Source organism: Lampetra planeri, chromosome 41 (genome assembly GCF_965212315.1).
Source record: "Lampetra planeri chromosome 41, kcLamPlan1.2.h2, whole genome shotgun sequence".
NCBI lineage: Eukaryota > Metazoa > Chordata > Hyperoartia > Petromyzontiformes > Petromyzontidae > Lampetra > Lampetra planeri.
This window is the reverse complement of record NC_136147.1, coordinates 212,906-234,899: the sequence shown is the minus strand read 5'-3', so window position 1 is coordinate 234,899 and position 21,994 is coordinate 212,906. Positions and strand designations below refer to the sequence as shown.

The 21,994-nt window shown below is 49.7% G+C and overlaps 1 protein-coding gene across 2 annotated transcripts in view; it reads left to right on the top strand.

Annotated features, from left to right (window-relative positions):
- LOC144732034 (calcium/calmodulin-dependent protein kinase type II delta chain) overlaps positions 1–21,994 on the top strand; it is an 86,685-nt gene that overhangs the window by 51,339 nt on the left and 13,352 nt on the right. For both annotated transcript variants that reach the window (XM_078613231.1, XM_078613230.1), the window contains exons 4-10: positions 5,814–5,868; positions 17,254–17,319; positions 17,848–17,920; positions 18,615–18,717; positions 19,727–19,810; positions 20,588–20,682; positions 21,863–21,985. In XM_078613231.1, coding sequence (XP_078469357.1) covers positions 5,814–5,868; positions 17,254–17,319; positions 17,848–17,920; positions 18,615–18,717; positions 19,727–19,810; positions 20,588–20,682; positions 21,863–21,985 — 599 coding nt within the window. The remainder of the gene's footprint in view (positions 1–5,813; positions 5,869–17,253; positions 17,320–17,847; positions 17,921–18,614; positions 18,718–19,726; positions 19,811–20,587; positions 20,683–21,862; positions 21,986–21,994) is intronic.

Genomic DNA, 21,994 nt, shown 5'->3' with positions numbered 1-21,994 from the left:
CATTTCAGTGAGCGGTCACTGAAACAGCGCTGTGAAGCTCGGTGGGGGCTGACGTACTTGTATCTGGAGCCGTTGACGACACCGCCAGCAAGATGCCCACGTGAGGCCGAGTCCACTCAAGGGCACGCCCAGCTAAGGTTTACGGATGCCCTGAATATTCGCCCCGTGTTGTGTGCGTTTCCCGGGAGTGACCGTGGGTCAACGAGATTGTCACTTGGCGCGTCACTGCTTCCTATACAAGCAAGCGTGCGCTCTAACGCGGTCTGGATTTGCCATTCGTCAGAAATGAGGGATTGCCACCTTGTCCACTGTGGACCCAAACGTGGACATTTCGTCTGTTGCAAAAACTTTGCAGTGTAAGGTTCAACACGGCAATCCCGGTAACAAAAGATCTCGGTTACAAATCAATTCCTGCTGCCACCTGAACACAGATGAAAATTGTCCTTGACTGCGTACAACTCGGACAGGTGGTAACCCTAATCGGACCACAGATAAAAACTTCTCATATTTGGCTTGGTGGCGTAACAGGAAGAAAAAATACGGTATCGCCTTGCGAGTCTAAACTCGGCACTTCCCCTTTACTGTGGGTGCTGCCACTGTGAAACACTTCTGTAAAATGTTGTGCTTGGTAAGAAGAAAAACATGTTGAAACCAGCTGAATTAATTTTTGGTACTTTTTATTTCAACGTCTTTGCCATTTTAGCAGAGTGATCCCGGCCAGACCACGTTAAGCAGCCTCCTTTGAGCGCCGGTCCCTAATTGGTGATATTCCGCATGAGATTAAATAGGCCCTGGTGCCTTATCACAAGCCTGCGACTTCCCTCGCATGAGTGCTCCCCCCCCACCCACGCTAGTGCACAATTCGTGCACGTGGCTGCCAGAGCAGCTTCGTTTAAAATAATAAGACGCATATTACCGTATTCTCTATATAAAATATTAATACACATATTATCGTATTCTCCAGATCGTGCGGTGCTCTGGAAATCGAAGAAAAGGACATAGTTTCTCATTGAATATTTTCCGGACGCTGCTTTGGAGTAAAGATTATCGGTGTAAGGCACGGCCGCTAGAGTACAAGGTACACTCAAACTAAACTAAACTTTATATTTTACATGGTAGGGCCCACTGAACGATATAGCTCGTTTTCAGAATCGAGTTAGATAGCTCAATTAAGTGGCTTATACCATGTAGATGTATAGCAGCCAAATAATTTAAACGCTTGTTTCTAAATGTGGAGGGAGAAACCAGAGGATCCGGAGAAAAAAATCCACGTGACCACGGGGAGAACATGCAAACTCCAAATATAGAGTCATCGGGGTCGGGATCAAACCCACGACCTCTTGCATACGAGGCGAGGTATTTTCGGTAATATATCGCCGCCATTGCACCCTATACATAGTAATCCTATACTATACCCTATATTTCTATAGTCCTATGAATAGGTTTAAGACCAGTTCAGATGGGATACATGTGTTGTTGCCAATATGTGTCCAGACTGTTGCGGCTGAAATTAAGCACAGAATAAAGACGTGCCACAAATGTCTGCACCCAGCAATGCAAATGTAAAAATAAATGTGTTTCGCACTTCATGTGCCTTTGTGTGTGGCGAGGGGCGGGGGCAATTCTTCACAATCACGAAGGCATCGATACACACATCTTTCTGTAGCCAGAGAGAGTCTGCCTCGGAAGTCTCGAGTTATTTTATTTTTCGGGAGGGATCCTACTCCATCGGAATGTGCTTTGCCCAATCCTGCTGCTAACGACTACTGCGTGTTCGCCTTGAGACTCCGTTCCTTTCCGGTGAACTCGCAAAGAGCCCCACGATGCACCGCAGCGATTGTATCCCCCGGCCGCTCAAGTTTCTCCGAAAGAATGTAGTCTCAAGGCGAACGTGGCGGTTTTGCGCCGGCTTCTGCGGATTGAAAAAATCCTGGCTGCGTTTTGGTGCGCACCGCCACCGCCGCCGCCGCCGCGGTTGAGAGGGCATCTGGCCCACCACGCTGTGGTACAGTGCGGCACAGTTGCACAATTGCAGTGCTGCTTGCACAGAGGAAGAAGATCCCCGTCGTTGCTGCTTCTGCTGCTGCATGCGGCATTTGCACACACAAAAATGCCATCCGAGAAAGGGAGCAGCAAATGGGGCAAGTGCCATTCGCGAGTGCCTCTATTTGTTTAGGGCTTGGTCGGTTTGCAAGAGGTGGTGTGGCCAACGTCACGCGCTGCCCACCTTTGTCTTTCCCGGTGTTTGCACAATGCACCAGGAGCACATTTTCAGGCCGAGTTGACCAACACATGAGGCTCAAGACAGGTTTGAATTCTCACTTGGCTGGAAATTAAACTCGGGTCTCCGTGATTGTACCACTGTGCCATCATTTACACACGCGCACGGGTAAAGATTCAATGCGTTATAGCCTTATAGCCTGTTGCGGCAAGTGCTGTTAGTGAGCGCCTATTGCAATGGTGCACGCCTTCTTGCCCCGATGTCTCTCTCGTGCCGATGTTTACCCACCGCAGCGGGTGATTGTTCAAGACCTGAGTTGACCTACGTTGGAGACCCAGCACAGATTCAGATATTGCTCGCCATTGATTTTAGAACGTGACACGAGAATTAAACCTGGGTCTCTGCGACCGTCATGCATTTTGCAAATCGCAGTGTTACCATTTACATGAACAAAGACAAAGATCCCCCATATATCCTTAACAGGGCAAGTGCTGTTAGCGAACACCGATGAAGGCCGGAATGGCACACGAGGGGGTGGGTGGCCAGCACGACGCCCGGCCGCCTTTGTCTCCCTAGTAGTGATGTTTACACCGCACTAGGTACTTATTTGAGGCTGAGTCGACCTAGGGAAGACCCAGGGTCGGTACAGATAATCATCACCGGTGTTGGCCGTGAGCAGGAATCGAACTTGTGACGCCGGGGTTTGGAGCGGCGCGGTAACCGCTACACTACAGCTCCCGACGCACACACACACGCACGTACACACACGCACACACACACGTACACACACGTACACACAAACACACACGTACACACACGTACACACACACACTCACGCACACGCACACGTACACGCACACACACGTACACACACGCACACGTACACACACGTACACACACACGCCAGCTCAAGTGTTTAACGCACGAGGCCGAGCTGCAATGGCATAGCTGCTATTAATTATGACCTATAATTTACTGGGTCATTTACACAATATAATTACACGCGGGGAACGGTGTGTATTTCCAGTGGAGACATTGTAAAAATTGTTTCCTAAAGCCCAAAGTCAATTGATATATGTATGTGTGTTGAACTTCTTTCGCACTGTACGTAGCCAATCGTGCTAACCGTTGCTGCCTCCTTGGGACGTCTCTCTTCTCGGTTAAAACAAACAAATGATTTAAGCTTATGACGTGCACGTGATTTACTCGCTCTCAAAGAGTGTTTACCCAGGCATGCGAAGGGGCAACACTCTAGCCCATACAGAAAGGACAGATGTCATTAGTCCACACTTTGCTGCACTGCGTTCCCGTGGCGGGCCAGGGTATGGCGCCTCGATGCCCACGGGAAGGGAGTCTCGCAACATCCGTGGCAGATTCTGATAGCTGATGCACGAATGGGAAAAAATAAAAACTCTTTGGTGTGCGATCGCGGTCATCCAGAACAAGACCACACGACGTGTAACGACGCAATGCCCGATCCGCAAATACGAAGGCGACGTCGCAGCGCTGCAACTCCGCCACTCCTGCAACGCGCTTGTCTGGCTTGACCACCTGATTGTGACATTCTAGTCGTTGCTCTGCATCTACATCAGCCGTGCCAAAGAAGAAATGCTAGATTGCAGGCAACCACGTGCAAAGCCACCACCACCCGGATGAATTGTATAAATTGTTCACGCTTGTGACCAAGGCGACGAGAGCAGGAGCAGCTATCGTCTTGGGTTTTTCGTGGTTGTGCTGTGCGGCCCACCGATGCGATTTCGTTGTTGCACCACCGAGCGTGTTTTTTTTGCGTGCCCCCCCCCCCCCCCCTCGGCCATGACGTTTCGCTCCACGTGCCGCGAGCCGTTTCTTCGCTGCTCAATTCGGCTCTTGAAGAAGGTCCCAGCACGTGGAGCGAAACGTCGGATGTCGTGCCGAATCAACGCGCGGTGGCACGACCCGACCCCGAAAAGCCACGGGGAGAGATAAACGCAGGGAGCAGGTTTTGGCACACAGGAAAAATTACAGAGCTTGGATGCATCGCGCTCGCTGTGAAGATGAATGTGGTGGACACAGGTGGGGGTGGGGGGGTGAACACAGGTGGGGGATAGGGGGTGAATGTGTGCACGGGGAAGGATTCACAATTGATGCTGAACTGGCAGCCCAGTGCGATAATGCCCCCTCGATGGCCTGACAATGTGGGAAGTGATTTTTCATGGCCAAAGTCAATAACCCAGATAATTGTGAGAATGGATGTTCTTACAAAGGGAAACATTTGCACCTTTTAGAGGTGGATGTCCGCAGCCTCAGATGCCCTTGAACAATTTTATCCTTCAGACCGATTGACGGCAGGGAAAATGCGGCCTTGTCGTTCGGTTGTCGTTTGCTGTTCCACACTTGGCAATAATCTGCGGGCGCATTCAGTTATTAAACCGCTTGTCGCCATCCCAGACATGCGATTTTGCAATCCTAACCTGATCAAGCGACGAAAAGCTGTTCAGATTTGCGATACCCATTTTTTTTATTTTGCACGTACCTCTTCAATGTTATTGAATGATGTCTCATGCGGGTACAAGCCCATGACGAAATCTCTTGAAAATGCACAAGACCTCGCCAGATCTTTAAATCCATCATCGATAGCACCTGGATGTTTGACCCATCGTGCAAGCATAACAGTTGTTATAGGCTTGTGGGGTTACGTTGCAGGCAAGCAAAGGGCAGTGCAGCAACATCTGTTGTACTGTAATTCTATGTTCCCACGTCTGTGCACCCCCCACCCCCCACATCTTTATGACCCTGCACTGACCATAGTGGTGCAAGGATGGTCAAATAATCCCCAAAACCAGCACTGAGTGGGGAGGCCCTCATCCAGCAGTGGATTGACAAAATGGCCTGCACATGCACGTAAAAAAACCCATTGCGAATGCGTTTCATCTCGGTAATACCTCGACCTGCACATCGGTGGCTTCTAATAATATCTAGATATCTCGGTCGACTCGGATTAAAACTAAGCTGTGCCTGGTGTGGTGTGGCCTCGTGTCGGTGCTGAGAAGACAAAGTTGGCATGTGTGGTGTTCTGTAATGACAAGCTAGGAGAGTGCTCTTTTTGTCTTTGTCTTTGCATTTGCTTGTGTGCCTGTGTGCTTGTTGTGGGGCCTTCATCGGTCCTTGCTTACAGCACTTGCCCCAACAGTCTGTTAAAGCTACACGGGGGATATTTGTCTTTGTGTTGTGTGGGGAGGCGGTAGCACACTGCACTATTAACCCGGTGATCCGGATTAGATTCCCGCTCATGGCCACCACCAGTGACCAATTATCTGAAACGGTCCTCGGTCTCCCCTATGTCGACTCGCCTGGTGCGGTGTGTAAACATCACCACTAGGGAGACAAAGGTGGCCGGGCGTGGTGCTGGCCACCCACCCCCTTGTGTGTTGTGCCAGCCGTCATAGGTGCTCACTCACAAGACTTTCTCCAATAGTCTGTTAAGGCTACACAGGGGATCTTTGTCTTTGTTGAGTGCCAATCAAACTTAAATTTAAATGAAAATATATTTTTTCATGAGCTCATTATATTCACATTCATCATCTTTTCTCCACCCCCACCCTTTCCACAGTGCGTCTACATGACAGCATCTCGGAAGAAGGATTCCATTACCTGCTCTTCGATCTGTAAGTCCTCTTTGTCAAACAATATGCTCCGATAAACTATACTGTACCCAGCGCTAACTCTTGATTGTAATCCATGGGAGGATGATCTGGGTTGCAGATTAACTGTGTTTATGAAAACTTTTTTGTTGTAATTTTGGGAAAACAAATTTTTCGCACATCGAGGGACGGTGCCCATGGGAACACAAACGCGTCGGCAAGGAACCGGTACATTTTTAAGCGGCATTAAAAACTGATGACGCATTCTCCATCTTCACCACCCCCCCCCCCCATTCTCTGTAGATAAACAACAACCACGCGTGTATGATCTAATATGCACGTGTTTCTACATTATTTGTATTTTTGTTTTATCTGGGTTATCTGTCTCTTCCACCCTCCCTCTCCATTATCTCAAATAAATAAGTTGACTATATTAAAGCCACACGGAGTTATCTTAAACATCGTCAGCCATGATGAAACCACCGCTGTATAATGACCTGCCCAAGCCATCGCCCACTGCTCACTATCCTAATAATCCACACGAGCTGAATTTCAGCACTCCATCTCCTCCGTGGACATTCCCTTGGAAACGCAATCCATTTATTGTCGGGAAGGGACGGATGAAAGAAAATGTGACCATGTCTAGCAGGCTCAACAGAGCCCAGGTAGTGTAATTTCACAGTGGCATGATCTGGCTCTCAGCCTTTAATGACTTCGCACTCTGATCCAGGCCTCGGCTTTCAAAAGGAGGCTCACAAATTGGGTTGAAACAATCCACCGGCAGAGGTGGCCTTTTGGCTCTGGGGAGTAATTCCCATGTTGCCGATGCTGAGCCGGCATCTCGCGGGAGCCAGAGTTTACCGGTGTGGGTGCACAGGTACGAACACACGCTGCAGAGCGGTAGTGCAGCATGGCGCGGCGCGCCCGACGGAGTCGTCTCGGGGCCATTCGCGGGCGAGTGCTCTGAGAAATCTCGCCGCACCCGCTTCGTGTTGGCATATTGTGGTCGTGTCCGAGAGAATGTCTACAGATGAGATGGGAGCGATGAAATGAGCTCGGGTGGCAGGGGGGTGCGCCCAGGTGGGTTTCTACGTTGGCGAGTCGTGGGTTGATTCAGCGGCAGCTTTCCAGAGATTTTAATCCACCGGTGGATCGATCGTGGCTGCCTGAGGATGATTTTGTTTTATTCGTCATTTAATGAGACGAGGGATTGGCAGAGTTGTGCATTCCTGGTTAAGATCGATTTTATGCGAGACAAGAAAGGGAGTGTCTGGAGGTTTGATTGAAACAAGGGAGAGATAGCAAGAGATGTAGATGGAGATCAAAGAATCGTCAACCCACCCTAGATTAGGAATTACATGCTGCTGGTGATTGATGTGATCAAACTTGAAGTGGAGCGAATGTGTGGTTTTTTTTTATTTTTAGGTTCTTATCGGAGATTGATGAGATTCCCTGCAGCTGCTAGTTGCCACTTTCGAGATTGAAATTTTTTGATTGAAAATTAATTCATTTCGAACTGCTTTTTGTCTTTCGTTTGTTTTCCTTTCCCCACACCACCGATTTGCATGGTTGGCTGCGTCCGGTGCGAAAGAAGTTCAACATACATGCGTACATACACTACATTCACCACAATGTAAACAAAACAATAACAATTACAATCGCTTCTTGAATTACCTCGCAACCCTGAATTGTCACCAGGGCTTTTCATTTCAGCCAGAACTGTCTGGGGCTGAACTCTGCAAAATATATTCCTGCCCTGCCCCGCTTGTAGAGGGAGGGTGCGGGGGTTGGGGGGATGGGGAGGCCGGGGGGGCGGTCAGTCATTCTGCTGTGGAGCATTCCACGATGAGCTGTCGTGTAGGGTGGGAGGAGCTGAGCGCGACACGGGGGCTGCCACGGAGAAAAAGACGCCAGACAGTGGCGGCCCTGCTCCTTGGTGTAGAGAGGAGGGAGGGAGGAGGTCGTGAATCGGTCGCCTGCGGAGGGTTCCACCGTGAGCTGTCGTGCAGGGTGGAGGGAGCGAATAAAGATATGGTGTATGATTCACAGGTAGAGGCGTGGTGGCACAGGCAAGGGATCTTGTAGCCGACCCTACTGCCCATGTGCTTTTACCATCTACATGGCAGAGGCTCGGTCTAATTTGCAGCATTTTGTTATGTAGGCTAGCCGTAGTCTCAAGCCACACCTCACCATAATAAAGGCTCAGTCATTTGTTATGTAGTCTAGCCGTAGTCTCAAGCCGCACCTTACCATAATAATAAAAAGTGGGCCGTCCCTGGCCCATCGCCCCCCCCCCCCTCAACCATTATATATATGGAGTGGTATCTCTTATAATCTCTCATTTACTTGATACAGCTATCGTGCTGTGACGGTTCCACCTGAAGACGGAGGCTTGTGTTGCCTCCGAAACGTCGTGATTTTTATTTTTATTTTATTTTACTTTTATTAATTTTAATTTTTTATCTACGTGACTTTACCGAAAAAACCTAAGAATATGCCCATGGGAAACTTGTGGAGGGAGTTGAAGGCGAGGGAATCTAGCCGAGGATGACGGGTGTCAAGGAGGATGCGTGGCGAGATGGTTGTTATAGACGTGTCACCCTGCAGATGGAACGAAGACGGAGTTGCAGTCGTCGACGCCGGGTCCCGACCTCCGCTGCAGGCGAGGCCAGTGGCGGTCTCGCTGGTCGTGAGTGCACTTTAATGGTGCAGGGCCCTGAGGTGGGAGTTGCAAGATCCGATCTTATCGTTGGTGTAGCCGTGGAGTCGAGAGTGATGCCGAGGAACTTGATGTTGTCGAGAAATGGACAGAGGAGCCAGCGATTTTAATATTCCCAAAGGGAGCGTGGAGGTGAGACGCTGTCGCCGATCAGGATCGGGCTTCGGATTTGGAAGCTGTCGCGGGAAGATCTCGGGCTCAGAGCCACTGCTGCAAGGCAAGAGAGAGCCTCTCAAACCTGGAGGCATAACCAGGATGAAGACTTCCCCCCCCCCCCCACTTTAACCCCCTACGATAAGCACGGTTAGCTACGTACAGTGCGAAAAGTTCAACATCCATACAATGAGCGTGTAGACTTTCTGAGGCAGTCTGGGCGAGACGTTGGATGTAGGAGGTGCGTGATGCAAGAATCGGCTCGTTTGCTACCTTGCAGGCCGCTCTTTAACGCGTCCAGTCGGCGGTGAGCCCATCCACTCATCCCTTCACGTGGATGGCATCGGCGGAATAGCCAGCGGTGGGGGGCGGGGGGGTCATGCGATGACGCGCGGAGTGGATCGAGGTTTGAGCTGTGCTAGTTTTTATCCAACGCTGACCTAACGTCGGCTTCAAACAGAACGGAGGGGTGGGGAAGGAGATGAAGATGGAGTTGGCAGGAGATGCTGGAGGGTGGGGAATATCGATGCCTCTGAGACTGCGTGACTAAGCGGTTCGTTTTGATGGCAAGAGGTCTGGTAAATTGTAGAGGAGTGACGATAAGGCAGTGGTCAGAATAGTGGTAGTGCAGTTGTGCAGCGGTTAGCGCTACGCTGCGCTACGAACCCGACGACCCCAGTTCGATTCCCGCTCACGGCCAACACCAGTAACTAATATCTGAACTGTTCCTGGGCCTCCTCTAGGTCGACTCAGCCTCATGAGTACCTTGTGTTGTGTGTAAACATCCCCACTGGGGAGACATAGACGGTCGGGCGTGGTTCTGGCTACCCACCCCCTCGTGTGCTGTGCTGGCCTTAATAGGTGCTCGCTAACAGCACTTGTCCCAACAGTCTGTTAAGGCTACACTATTTTTTTTTTCAATGGACAGAATAGCCGACTTGGAATGAATCAATTGGAGAGATGCAACATTCGGTTCAATGAAGACATTGACTGTGCTGGTGTTGCCCGCAAGGCGATATTGGAAGTGTCGCGGAGCCTTGGTTGATGGTGAATGCTTCTCGGCAGAAGGGTGTAAAGCTGCGGTGAGGTATGTGGAAGCGGAATGGGGCTAGGTAGGACAAAGGGCAGAATAATTGGAAAAACCCAAATAAAAGAGAAAAATGAATGTAATTGAAAAGGGAGAATGCAATATGAAGTGGGCATTGATGAATTAAAGTGTCTTGGCCTTGCTGATCAGGTGTTTTTGGCAAATCCACTCTAAATGTGCCTGCCTCTCAAAAGAGAAATGCATGATTTGCTCTTTATTTTTAATCTATTCAATTTACATTCATTATGGTCCATATACAAAAAAATAAAATGACTACCTTATTTTATATAATGAATGATAGTTTTTTCTCTCTCACAATTGCTCGTCCTCATGGTTATGCTAAATTGCGAACAGTACCATAATTTGTATGATTTTTTTCCCATATTCAATTCAACCTCTGACCCAAATTTACATCTTTTTTTACTTCAAAATTAAAATGCCCATTTTTTTACGAGAAATTTTCCTGTAATTGCTGCCATGTCAGGCGCATATTAGACATGCAGATCTTTATTATTCATCACCTCATTAAGCGAGGAACCTTAAGCCAAATTACCTGACCAAATCTTTTAGCTCCGGAGTGGAACATTTTTCAATACCAAGAGCCAAAAAAGAAATTTTAAATACTTTTTGGCGGGCAACCACATTATTAACGTACACCGTCGTGTTGTCCAAGAGTAACGCTAAAAATAATTAGGGCTTACCTTGGCTGTAATAATGAAATGGGTTCCGTAACGTGTGATTTTAACGCACTCCCCTCGAGTACCCTATTTAGTGTGGCTAAGATGCTTGACTGAGTAGCGTTTGGGTTGACCCAGTCTTGAATGGGCAACTGGTGCAGTGGGTGGAAAACATTAGCACTGGGGAGACGAAGGCGACCAGGCTAAGATGCTTGACTGAGTAGCGTTTGGGTTGACCCAGTCTTGAATGGGCAACTGGTGCAGTGGGTGGAAAACATTAGCACTGGGGAGACGAAGGCGACCAGGCATGGTGTTAGCCACCCACCTGCTCGTGTGCCGTGCCAGCCTTCATCGGTGCTCGCGAACAGCACTTGCCTCAGCAGTCTGTTAAGGATATACGGAGATATTTGTCTTTTTATCTTTGTTTTTAAACATTTCTATCAAAACTTGTTGACTACTTCACTGAATGGATGTTAACTACTGTACTGCAATCGCCAGGCGAAGTCCGGATGCAAAATAAAATAAACAATTATAATTGGCTTCCCTAATTGTTAAACTACGAGAAATGTTGACCTATGCACACTTATTGAATAGGCTGCCGATTGAAGAGACGTTACTTAATCCCAGTTGGCTCATTACCACGTTCGTAACGAGCCCACCTTGCTCGAGCCGGAGAAATCATAAAACCGCAATCGTCTGTGGCATTGACAAATTGATGCCCGGGAGGCAAATAATGGTGCATTTGTGTTTTCTTTTCTTTTCATACAAAAAATGTAGCGTTTTAGTTTACACCTTTTTGGTGCAGTGCTTCTATCGTACGCGCGCCCTGCGTGACATTCTCACGGCACACCCAGATTGTGCCCCCCCCTCCCCCTCTGGGTGCCCCCTGCTGAGCCATGACGGAGCTTTGTGCGCGATGCTCCTTCGCATTTACAGGTATTGCCCAGTAGCGGGGCTGACTTTGAGCTCCCGTGATTTGTTACGCCAATTATCCCCGTCTAGACTGTTTGCCCGGCAAACTTACGTAGTGCGCGCATGAGCTAAGCATCAACAAAAGACAAAAAAACGCATGAATTACAGAGAACTAGGACAGGGAGTTCCTTAGGGAATATTGTACGACTAACGAACGGGGCATTTAATGCAAATGCAAAAGGCACTAGGCAAAAAAGTTAGCCGCATTTGCAAGTACGCTCTGTTTTTGTTTCTAATAGGGCAATAAAGAATAGCAGTGGAGGGAGGGGGGGACCAAGCTGCTGGATACAAGCGGCAAGGGTATTCCAGAAACGTTTGCAAAGCACAGGCTGAAAAGCCGTACACTTCCAGCAGCTGGCAGCATGCAGCACCATCAAGACCAAGAGTTGACATGCTGATTGTGTTTGGCAAGGTTTGTTGTAAGAGCTTCTTTTTCTGCTTCTATTTCCGTGTCTTCCCTCGTGCCTCCTCCACATTGTAAATCCCTCCCTATCGTCTCCCCCCCCCCCGCCCCCAAAAGGTAAAAAAATTGTATTTATTTATCCAGTAGAGCCACACCTGAATCACAGGACTCTCTTTCAACAGCCAATTAATAATGAGTGTTAATTATACCAAGTGAGAGGAAACCAGAAAAAGCCCACGCGTGGGAGGGGACAACCAACACTCTATCCCGATACAGATGGAAACAGATGGCGATGAGTCTGCTTGCTGTACTGCCTTCTCCTGGCGAGCGAGGGTATGGCACTTACTTGAAGCCCACGGGGGAAGGGAGTTGCACATTTTGTGCGGTGGTCCACCAACCCTCGCTGCCTCCACAGTGCTGGAGTGCAGGCCACGTGCATGGCCACCACCGAGGCTCGGGCTTGTACCTTGCTCCATTCAAGAGACGTCTGAACTCACGAGCTACACATTGAATAGTGCTGTTTGTTGCTGGCGGCCACTTGAGGCGCCGCGTTGGCGAGATGTGAACTGCTTTGCCTGGTATACAGGCGCTCGTGGGTTTGATCCCGACCCTGACGGCGCATTTTTTTTTAGAGTTTGCGTGTCTCTCTTATTTCCCTGGGGTCGTGCTGATCTTTTTTTCTTGGGTCCTCTGGTTTTTCCCTCCACATGTAGAATCATCACGCGTTTAGAGTATTCAGCTGCGATAAATTTCCACACCTATAAGCCACTTTGTTGAGCTATAAATTTGTGGCGAGGTCACTTTTGAAAAATATCTATTTAGTTTAGTGGGCCTCACCTGGTAAAATAAAAACTAGTTCAGTTTTATTGAATTAAAAAAAGTTTTCTCAATAGGGCCTCAATGGCCTGTGCTCTGCACACTGTGAAAACAAAATCTCCCCCACCGCCTCTGTAAGGAGGGCGATAATTCTCGTGCTCTTCTACACGCATGGCTGCGACCACTCGCACTGCACCCCGGGTTCCCTTAGACACAGACGCTGCGTTCGTGCGGCGTTTGGAACGCTACGCGACGGCACGCCGTGCAGCTCTAGCTCACGGGAACTGTGTGGTCCGTTTTTCAAAATGAACAAACAAAAACTTCGTGACATTCACTTTGCATTGATTACCTGTGACCACACGAATGCATCGTTTTTAATAACAACAACGCCGCCGCCGCGCGAGAATAACACGCGCGCTCACCATCGCTCGTGGGCCCCTGCGATGCCACAAGGTTTATTTTCATTCTCGAACGCCTGCCGTGAGGGAATCTTTTATTCACGTCAAGAGGTTGGTTTGTGACCGTGGGATGGCGCTAATTTATTCTTATCCGGCCCTACTGGACATCTGGGAAAAGAGCATTATAGCTCATCGGATTTCTCCGATATGAATAAATATTCGGATTCTGAAAAACATTCTGAATTTCCCCTATGAAGCCACTGTGAATACAAAAGGGATTCCCCTTCGGTCGAGGTGTGTTGTTGGATTACAGTCGTGGTCGGTGACTATCGATTTGTGCAGCGGTCCCTTTAGTGTTGAGGAAGTGAGGGATTGCGGGGAGAGGGCCGTGCCGGATTATGCTCGTAGCACAAGTAGCTACTACACATGGAGTAGCTACGGGCCCCGTACTTTCAAGGGCCCCGCACTAAATGCTTTCAAGCTATCAATTCCAGTACAGTGATTCTGCACTTGCTCTATCACTATAGTACTATACCGCTTTCAACTTTAATGAACGACCAGGTGTTTAAGGTTAGCGATTTGTCGTATTATCTGGCTGTATAGCAAATACAAAAAATACAATTACTTTCGGGCCCCTTTATAACATATGCTACAGGCCCCACACTGGGGGAGGGGCCCTGTGGTGGGGGGTGAACTTCAGTGGGTGGGCTTTCATTTACCCCCTTTTCCAATACACGGGGGGGTGAGAGCCAAAGCAGAATGCACGATGGGCGAAACCAGATGGTATCGATGCTCCTTCTGTTTAGCGTTGAACATTGCTCAAAGTTTTAGAATTTACTGTTGTGCTCCCCCCCCCCCCCTTCTGGGTTTTTGTATGCCCACCACATTAAACATCAAGGTCACCCTTCAGAGTTGTACGGTACTTACTAAAAAGGCCTGATGGATATTAAATCATGAAGGACGTTAATCCTGGATGTTACCTGCAGCCTACAACCAAATGGTCTGCAATGCACCAAATCTCACCAGATCTCGGAAGCTAAGCAGGGTTGAGTATGAATGACGCCGTTTGATGGGCGACCATTGTGCATGAAAGGTGCAATAGGTGGCGATGGCTTGGTGAGACGTTCATGCAGCAGTGGATAGATCGTGGCTGATCATGATGATCGTGATAATGTAAGCGTGTGGAATGGTCAATGTTGTACTCGGCCAGTGAGCTTCTTGGTGGTTGCTTGTGTTAGACAGGTGATTGAAAAGATACAGGAGGATGCCCCATGGATTCTCATGTCTTGAGATGTCCACTGAGCAGCACTAACTCAAGAGACCAAGATAGTTTTCATTTTCAAGAGTGACCTGGGGCCTTAGACTGACAGTAGGGGGCGATGATTGCTCTCTATAATCCCAATTGAGTAATTTGCGCAGCAGACAGCGTGTAATGTTATTATGGTTATTACACCAGCAGTATTAAACTACGATAAACACTAAACTATTTTTTTTTCCAGATAAGGTCCACTGAGCTATATAGTTTTTCAGAAGCCACCTGGCCACATGATAGCACAACGGAAGTGGCTTATCGTGTGTAAATTTATAGCAGCCAAATACTCCAAATATACAGGCACCAAAGTCCGAATAGAACCCACGACCTCCTGTATACCAGGCAAGGGAGTTAACATCTCGCCACCGCGGTGTCCCTAACCAGGGCGGCCGCTTCACTCGAACCCTGGACCTCTGCCCCAAGCAGCAAATACGCTGCCGCTGGGCCAGGTCACCACCCAGTAGCGTCTCGGTGCTGCTCATGTGACACGAGATTCTAGGGGATGGAACACTGGCTGTACCTACACAATCAGACTTTATGGCTGGGTGGCTCACAGCTCAGAGCATTGAGCCGGCAACCACTCGGACCCCAAGTTCGAATGCAGGTGGCCTTCTGTGATTTAAAACAAATTCTCGAGGGTAGTCTATTGATGGTCTCAGCCCTGTCATCAATGACCGCACAAAAAAGAAGATGTGTTGAATTTAGTTCTTAATTTAGCCAAATTCCAAGTGCGAGATTTAAAGTTATCGGTTTAACCGACACGAGGTGAAGATTATTCTCAGTGGCAGGGCGGGTGGGGAAGTGGTGTGTGCTACTGTGTGGACCAGAGATGACCTGAAGGGAGCACAACAGTAGTTCTGCCCCTATCCACTTCTGCACTTCAATGACATCCGTTTGGATTATTTTGTCACGTGATACTTATCACACAATCAGGATATATTCGGGGGCAAGGACGGAAATATACTTGTAAAGGTTTTTGTATTCAACTTTTATAAACACTGCACTCGACGGACGTACACTGTTGGGCGTGTGGTCAGGAAGGAAGACATGGCTGGCTGTGAGGTCGCGTGGTGCGGACGTGACTTTGGGAGGCACGGGTTTGAGCTTGAGAGAGAGGGAAAGAGAAGTAGACCAGAGAGAAGTAGCAAGCACTGCGGGGGAAGAAACAAACACACAGGACGCCCACGCACGTATGCGGTGGGGAGAGACCAAGTGTGAGATTGAGACGCAGGTGCGAGGGTTTTGGAAACGCAGGCGTGTGATTGAGATTCGCGGGTGTGAGATTGATGGGCAAAGGTGCCGGGAGGCGGGCAACCGAAAGCGTCCCCTTCTTGGCAACTTTTGAGCCCATCCTCGTCGACGCCCATAGAACGTATTGGCGGCAGCAGAATTTTTTTTAAAGATTAAATGAAATAAACTCATCCCTCGAGTCCCATCGCGGCCCTTAGTCAGAGCGCTAAGAGCTGTGCACTCACTTTGCGGGATCGCTCACTGCCGTGCGAAGTGCCTGGCCATAAGTGGCACGTTTGGCCCACCGCCGCCCCCGCACTCCGGGTCCAAAAGCTGCGATCTTTGACCCCCCCCCACCCGATTCCCCCGTTGCCGCCGCTCCTCAGACGTAAAACCTTTTATCACGCAGCTTTCTCCACACCCACCCACCCCGTGTTGCTTTTTATCGCTCCGGGGGTGCGGGCGGCGGAGCCATCCATCAATCGGCGAATTCGGATTTAGGAGCGGCGCTCGCCAAACGGCAGAAACCTTTCTTGACCCGACGGTGTCCACGCTTTGAACCCGTTGCCGGTTTCCGTGTCGCTTGCATCGGCGTCGTCGCAATCGTCACAACAACCGCGGCGTTTCTGATTTACTGCAGCAGTGCAACGCGCATAGGGCCCTCTTGTCAATGAGGGCCGCTACCACCATCGCCGTGCGGCTCGTGGTGTTTTTTTTACCGTTCTCGGCCACGCTGGTTGGTACGCGTTGGTGAAGGTTGGAGGAGCCATAGAGGAGCGGTTCTCAACCTATTTTTGGTTAATGTACCCCTTGTTAAATTTAGTTTCAACAGAGTTACCCCACTTGCCTCACCCAGCACGGTTCTGAGTAAAAAATTTACAAATAATAAACATCAATATTTAAATCAATTGTCCATTTTGTGCGGTATCCTCGCGAGTAACTTCAAGCGGATGAAAAAAAAATTAACAAACGCTCTGTATGCATGACGTAATTTGTTCGCGCTTGCCGATTACTCTTTGAATCATTGTTTACGATCAATGAGTTCAGAAGGGTCTTTATATCGTTCTAGGCTACCATATGGATTTACGTTTCATCGTAGTTATTTTATATTGACAGATTCATTCATGATTATTCACCAATGACTCATGTATGATATAATTTAGCACATTTATAAATCACCTCGCGTACCCCCCTGGGACATTGCCACGTGTACCCCCAGCGGTCCACGTACCCCCATTGAGAACCACTGGCATGGAGGAGGTAGGAGCATAATACAGCACAACAGTGGATTTTGCTCCGGTTCCTATACTGCTGCCCACCCCCTGGCCACCGATGACAAACCTGCTGTGCGCACACAGCGGTCGCACATCCAACCGCTATTCAGGCTCGGCCCTGCTTAGCTTCTGAGACCTGACGAAATCCGGCACTATTGTCACCGGGACCCGTGCTTCACGATGCCTTCGTAATTGCACCTTCTCACGGCCGCCCATTTCATTGCTCTCCGCGTCACAGGTTTCATCGGTTTTTACGTCCTCCCCTGTGTTCAAGTTGTGTTTTTGGTATTTACACGCATGCATCTGCTCGTCCGTGATTGTGTCCTCGTGTGTGTGTCCGTGTGTGCGTGTGTGCGTGCGTGCTTCAGCGTGACCGGAGGGGAATTGTTCGAAGACATCGTGGCGCGGGAATACTACAGCGAGGCCGACGCCAGGTAACGCCGTGCCGGTAGCCCCAGCGCGACGCTCCTTGACGACCGCCGCCACGCGAGCTCCGCCACGGCTCGCTCGCCACGGCTCGCTCGCCACGGCCCCCCCAGCTGAGCAGCTCCCCCGTGTGTGTGCGCGCGTGTTGTCACGTGTTCGCGTTGATGGATTGTGTGCGATACGCGTAATTAAGTGTCCCCCCCCCCCTCCCCGCACGGCTGCGTTGCCTCTGCCGCGGCGGTCGAGTTTGAAGCCGTGGCACTGCCGCCTGCAGTCGCGCCGCGTTGATGCTTAACCTCTGACATTGGACCTCTGCTCACTGCTGGACCCATCTCTGCTCCCGTGTGCCGCCCCTGTTCCCGTTCATGCCACACCGCCACCACCGCCGCCGCCACCTGTACTGCCAATACCCCCACCACCACTGTTTCTAACAACACCAACACCACCATTGGTACTACCAACACCATCACTGATACCAACACCATCACTGATACCAACACCACCACCGCGGGGGGAACTCCTGCCACCTCCACCAGCCACTGCATCCAGCAGATCTTGGAGGCTGTTCTGCACTGCCATCAGCTGGGCATCGTGCACAGGGACTTGAAGGTGAACTTCCGCATTGCCATCTTTGCCGCCGTCGGGTTCATGATCAATCCCCAGGACAATTGTATTGCATTAGTATGATTATCACGAGTAAATGGGGGCAGAGTGGTTGTGCAGGGGTTAGGAGTGCACGATGATTGAACCTGTCGACCTGAGTTCTATCCCTGACCACGGCTAACGTCGGTGGAGAGCGATGCCTCAAACGGTCCGGGGATCCAACTCGTGCTGACCCAACGTGTTGGAAGTTCGGTCAAACAACCCCCCCATGACCGACAAGGAATCGGGGGGTGGGGGGCTGTGGACCTTCATCCAACAATGGATTGAAAGGGCAAAGGGGGCAGTAACTATGAATATCAACGAAACTGATATAATACAACATGGCAATCTGAGTAATTAATTTGTATGTGTCAGTTGGGTAACGAGTGTTGTTGTGCACACACAGACACGCGTAATTAAACACAGGGAGGGAAACTTCATCCACCAGTAAACTGATAGAGCTATTACAGGATTTTATTATTATTTCAATATAACTCACGAAATTTAAGTATAATGCGCTTGCTGTACTTAAGCTCGTGCACGGACAACGCTCTCTGGGCTTGTTATACCGCGCTAACGAGGTGATCTCCTCCGCCGTCTGCGTGTGCTCGCTAACGCCAACCCGACCCGCGACGATGCCGACCGACGGCGCCGTCGTCAGCCCGAGAACCTGCTGCTGGCGAGCAAGACGAAGGGGGCAGCGGTGAAGCTGGCCGACTTCGGCCTGGCCATCGAAGTGCAGGGCGAGCAGCAGGCCTGGTTCGGTAAGCGCTCGCGCGTGCGCCTCCCGCGCTGGCGACAATCCCCCACACAGCTGCCTGCCTCGGGGGTTCTTTCGGTTTGGACACGTCGGCTTTCGCTGTGTGCTGCGTTTTCTCAGATCAACAAAATGTAGGCGTTTATGTTGAACTTCTTTCGCACCGTGCGTTACCAACCAAGCTAATTGGAGGTGGGACAATAAAAGCATTCCACTGTGTGCTGAGTAACTGTAACCCAGCCAGTAATAGGCACTGCATATGCTCAGATTAACATAATCCTTTGCAATTTATATGCCTGCATTGACCCTCCTCTGGTCTTCACAGTGATGACATAACCCATATTCTATTTAGGACCGAAACAAGAAGATTTCTTAGCAATTCTGGCAAATCACCTGATGATGGCTTTACTATCCAACACACAAGCGGTGTGCCGAAGTAGTAGCTAATTGGCACGTTTTGTTTACGTGACTGACCTTACTAATTGGCTGTGTCGGATGGTGGCGGGTTAACGACACATTTATATCTACGAGATCCTACCCAGAAAAACATTTGTGGTTAGGGGTTGTGTGTCAATGGGGTCATTGATATGACAAGAAAAGGCCCACTTCGAGTCAAAGAGCTCTTTTTCACAGGTGACCTGGCCACAAATGATAGCTCAACGAAGTGGCTTATCATGTGGAAATATTTATAGTGGCCAAACAATCTAAACGTGGAGGGTTGGGGTCGAACCCACGACCTCATGTATATCAGGTGAGGTAGTTAACATCTTGCTACCATGGCACCCAGTAGTGCAATAATGGTACAATAATCGCCCTGATTCCGTTTTGATGTTTCCGCAATTCAATTTTGCTACAAATGGTTTTTTAAAGTGATTTGTCTGAGCCAACTTGCAGTATGGGATATTTATTTAATTTAATATTGATTTTTCTGATTGTGCACGGTTTTCAATTTCCTTCTCTGATTATGCACTGATTTATAATTTGTTGTTCACGTGGGCCACGTCCCTTGCATCCAGGTTTTGCTGGCACACCGGGATATCTGTCCCCGGAGGTGCTCCGGAAGGATCCGTACGGAAAACCCGTGGACATGTGGGCGTGCGGTGAGACATTCCCCCAGCCCCTGTGTATGACCGCCACTGAACAACAATCGCCAGCGATCTCTGCAATTGTAACCATACTAACAACACTATTGTCTACAACAATAGAAACACTGTGGTGACAATGATAACTACTGTGACACTTTAAGAATGGTGGTATTTTAACAATAGCAACAATGAGTGCCGGGTAGAACTAGGGTGTGAATGGTGTTGGTAACACCGTTCCTTTAAGTGTTATCCCGAAGGTTAATAGGTGCTTGCTAACAACACTTGCCAACCCAGCCTCTGAAGCTAAATGGGAATCTTTATCGTGTGTGTGCACAAGTGTGTGTTTGTGTGTTTTACGGGGAGCGGTGGCACAGTGGCATGCGCATTGCACTATGAACCCGGCGACTTGGGTTCAATTCCTGCCCACCACGACTAACATCAGTGGCAAGTAGTATCATAACTTCTCTCGGGTCTTCTCAATGTTCAATTCAGCCTTAAATGGGAACCTGCTTCGGTGTGTAAACATTGCGGCGCTGGCCACACCAACCCTTTGTGCGCCATGCCGGCCTTAGCATTGAAGGTTCCAACTAACAGCGCCTGCCACAGTATTCTGTTCAAGGCTACAGTTTGGTCTTTGTCTGTGTGTATACGTGTACTAATATTACGTGCTGTGCCGGCTTTCATAGGCACTCACCAAAAGCACTTACCCCAAGAGTCTGCTAAATGCTATATAGGAGATCCTTGTCTCGGTCTCTAACGCGTGCGCGTACGCGTGTGTGTGTGTGTGTATAGGAGTGATCCTGTACATCTTGCTGGTTGGGTACCCTCCCTTCTGGGATGAGGATCAGCACCGCCTGTATCAGCAGATCAAGGCCGGAGCCTACGACGTGAGAGCACAACAACACACCCAGGGCGACTCGCAGCCAAACAACCTCCCACAAATGCCCATATGGCCACACGGCCACACACAGCTACACACAGCCACAAAGACGAACACAAAGCCGGAGCAGACTGTTGGGGCAAGTGCTGTCAGCAAGTAGCACCTATTCATGCCGGCATGGCACACGAGGGGGTGGGTCGCCAGCACCACGCCCATGTTTACACACTGCACCAGGTACTCATTTGATGCTGAGTCCACCTAGGGGAGGCCCAGGACCGGTTCAGATAATCGTCACTCGCGGTGGACGTAAGCAGGAATCGAACTTGGGTCGCCGGGTTCGTAGTGCAGTGTGCTAACCGCGACACTACCGCTCCCCACACGGCTACACAACCTCCCACAGCCACACAAACAAGATGCACAACCCAGGCACAACCACACAACTCCGCCACATCCACGCATCCCCCATGATCTTTGTGGTGAAGGCCCAACGAGCGAGGACACGTCCTCTCTGGTCCACGTTGTTTAATACATTGCCACCTTTTAAAAAACAAAAAGGTCATTAACCAGGACGCGTCGGGTACATGGGCCTGGTGGATATTTGCATGCCGTTGTTTTTTTGTCGCCCAACGTTCTGGGACGGGCCTTTGTTCTTGTGTACAGCAGAAATCTAATGAATATTTTTAAAAGGGGCGTTTTGTCTTTTCGGCCAAATTTATCTGATTGGCCCATCGCCGTCTTGAGTCAGAGTCCATTCGGAACTCTTAGCGTAGTCGCTCGACAGCGACCCGCCGAAGCGGATAACGCCGAATTCCCACACAGTACGGGGACCCGAACTACGTATGCTGCATGTGACAGCCTCATTCTTCCAGCGCGTGCAGGGCAACCAGCCACTGTTTGCCACCTCCTTGCGACGCTCATACTTCTCTTCAACGAACGTTATGGCGATGCTGCTGCTGCACTTGCCAATTGTGCACAAGGCATAATGATTAACCAAAAAACTCGATGCATTTTAACAAGTAACTCAACCCTAAAGGTGGAGACATTATAATAGGTGACATTTTTTGGGCCCATTTCCTGAAACGTCGCCTGTTATATATTTTGTCCTTGACGAACGTGAGTTTGACTGGGCCCCATTTTGTTCATGACTGTGGGTTTTGCCTTTTGTGTCTCCTGCGCCGCGCGTGCAGTTCCCGTCGCCCGAGTGGGACACTGTCACCCCAGAGGCCAAGAGCCTCATCAACCAGATGCTGACGATAAATCCGGCCAAGCGTATCACGGCCTCGGAGGCCCTCATCCACCCCTGGATCTTCGTGAGTGTT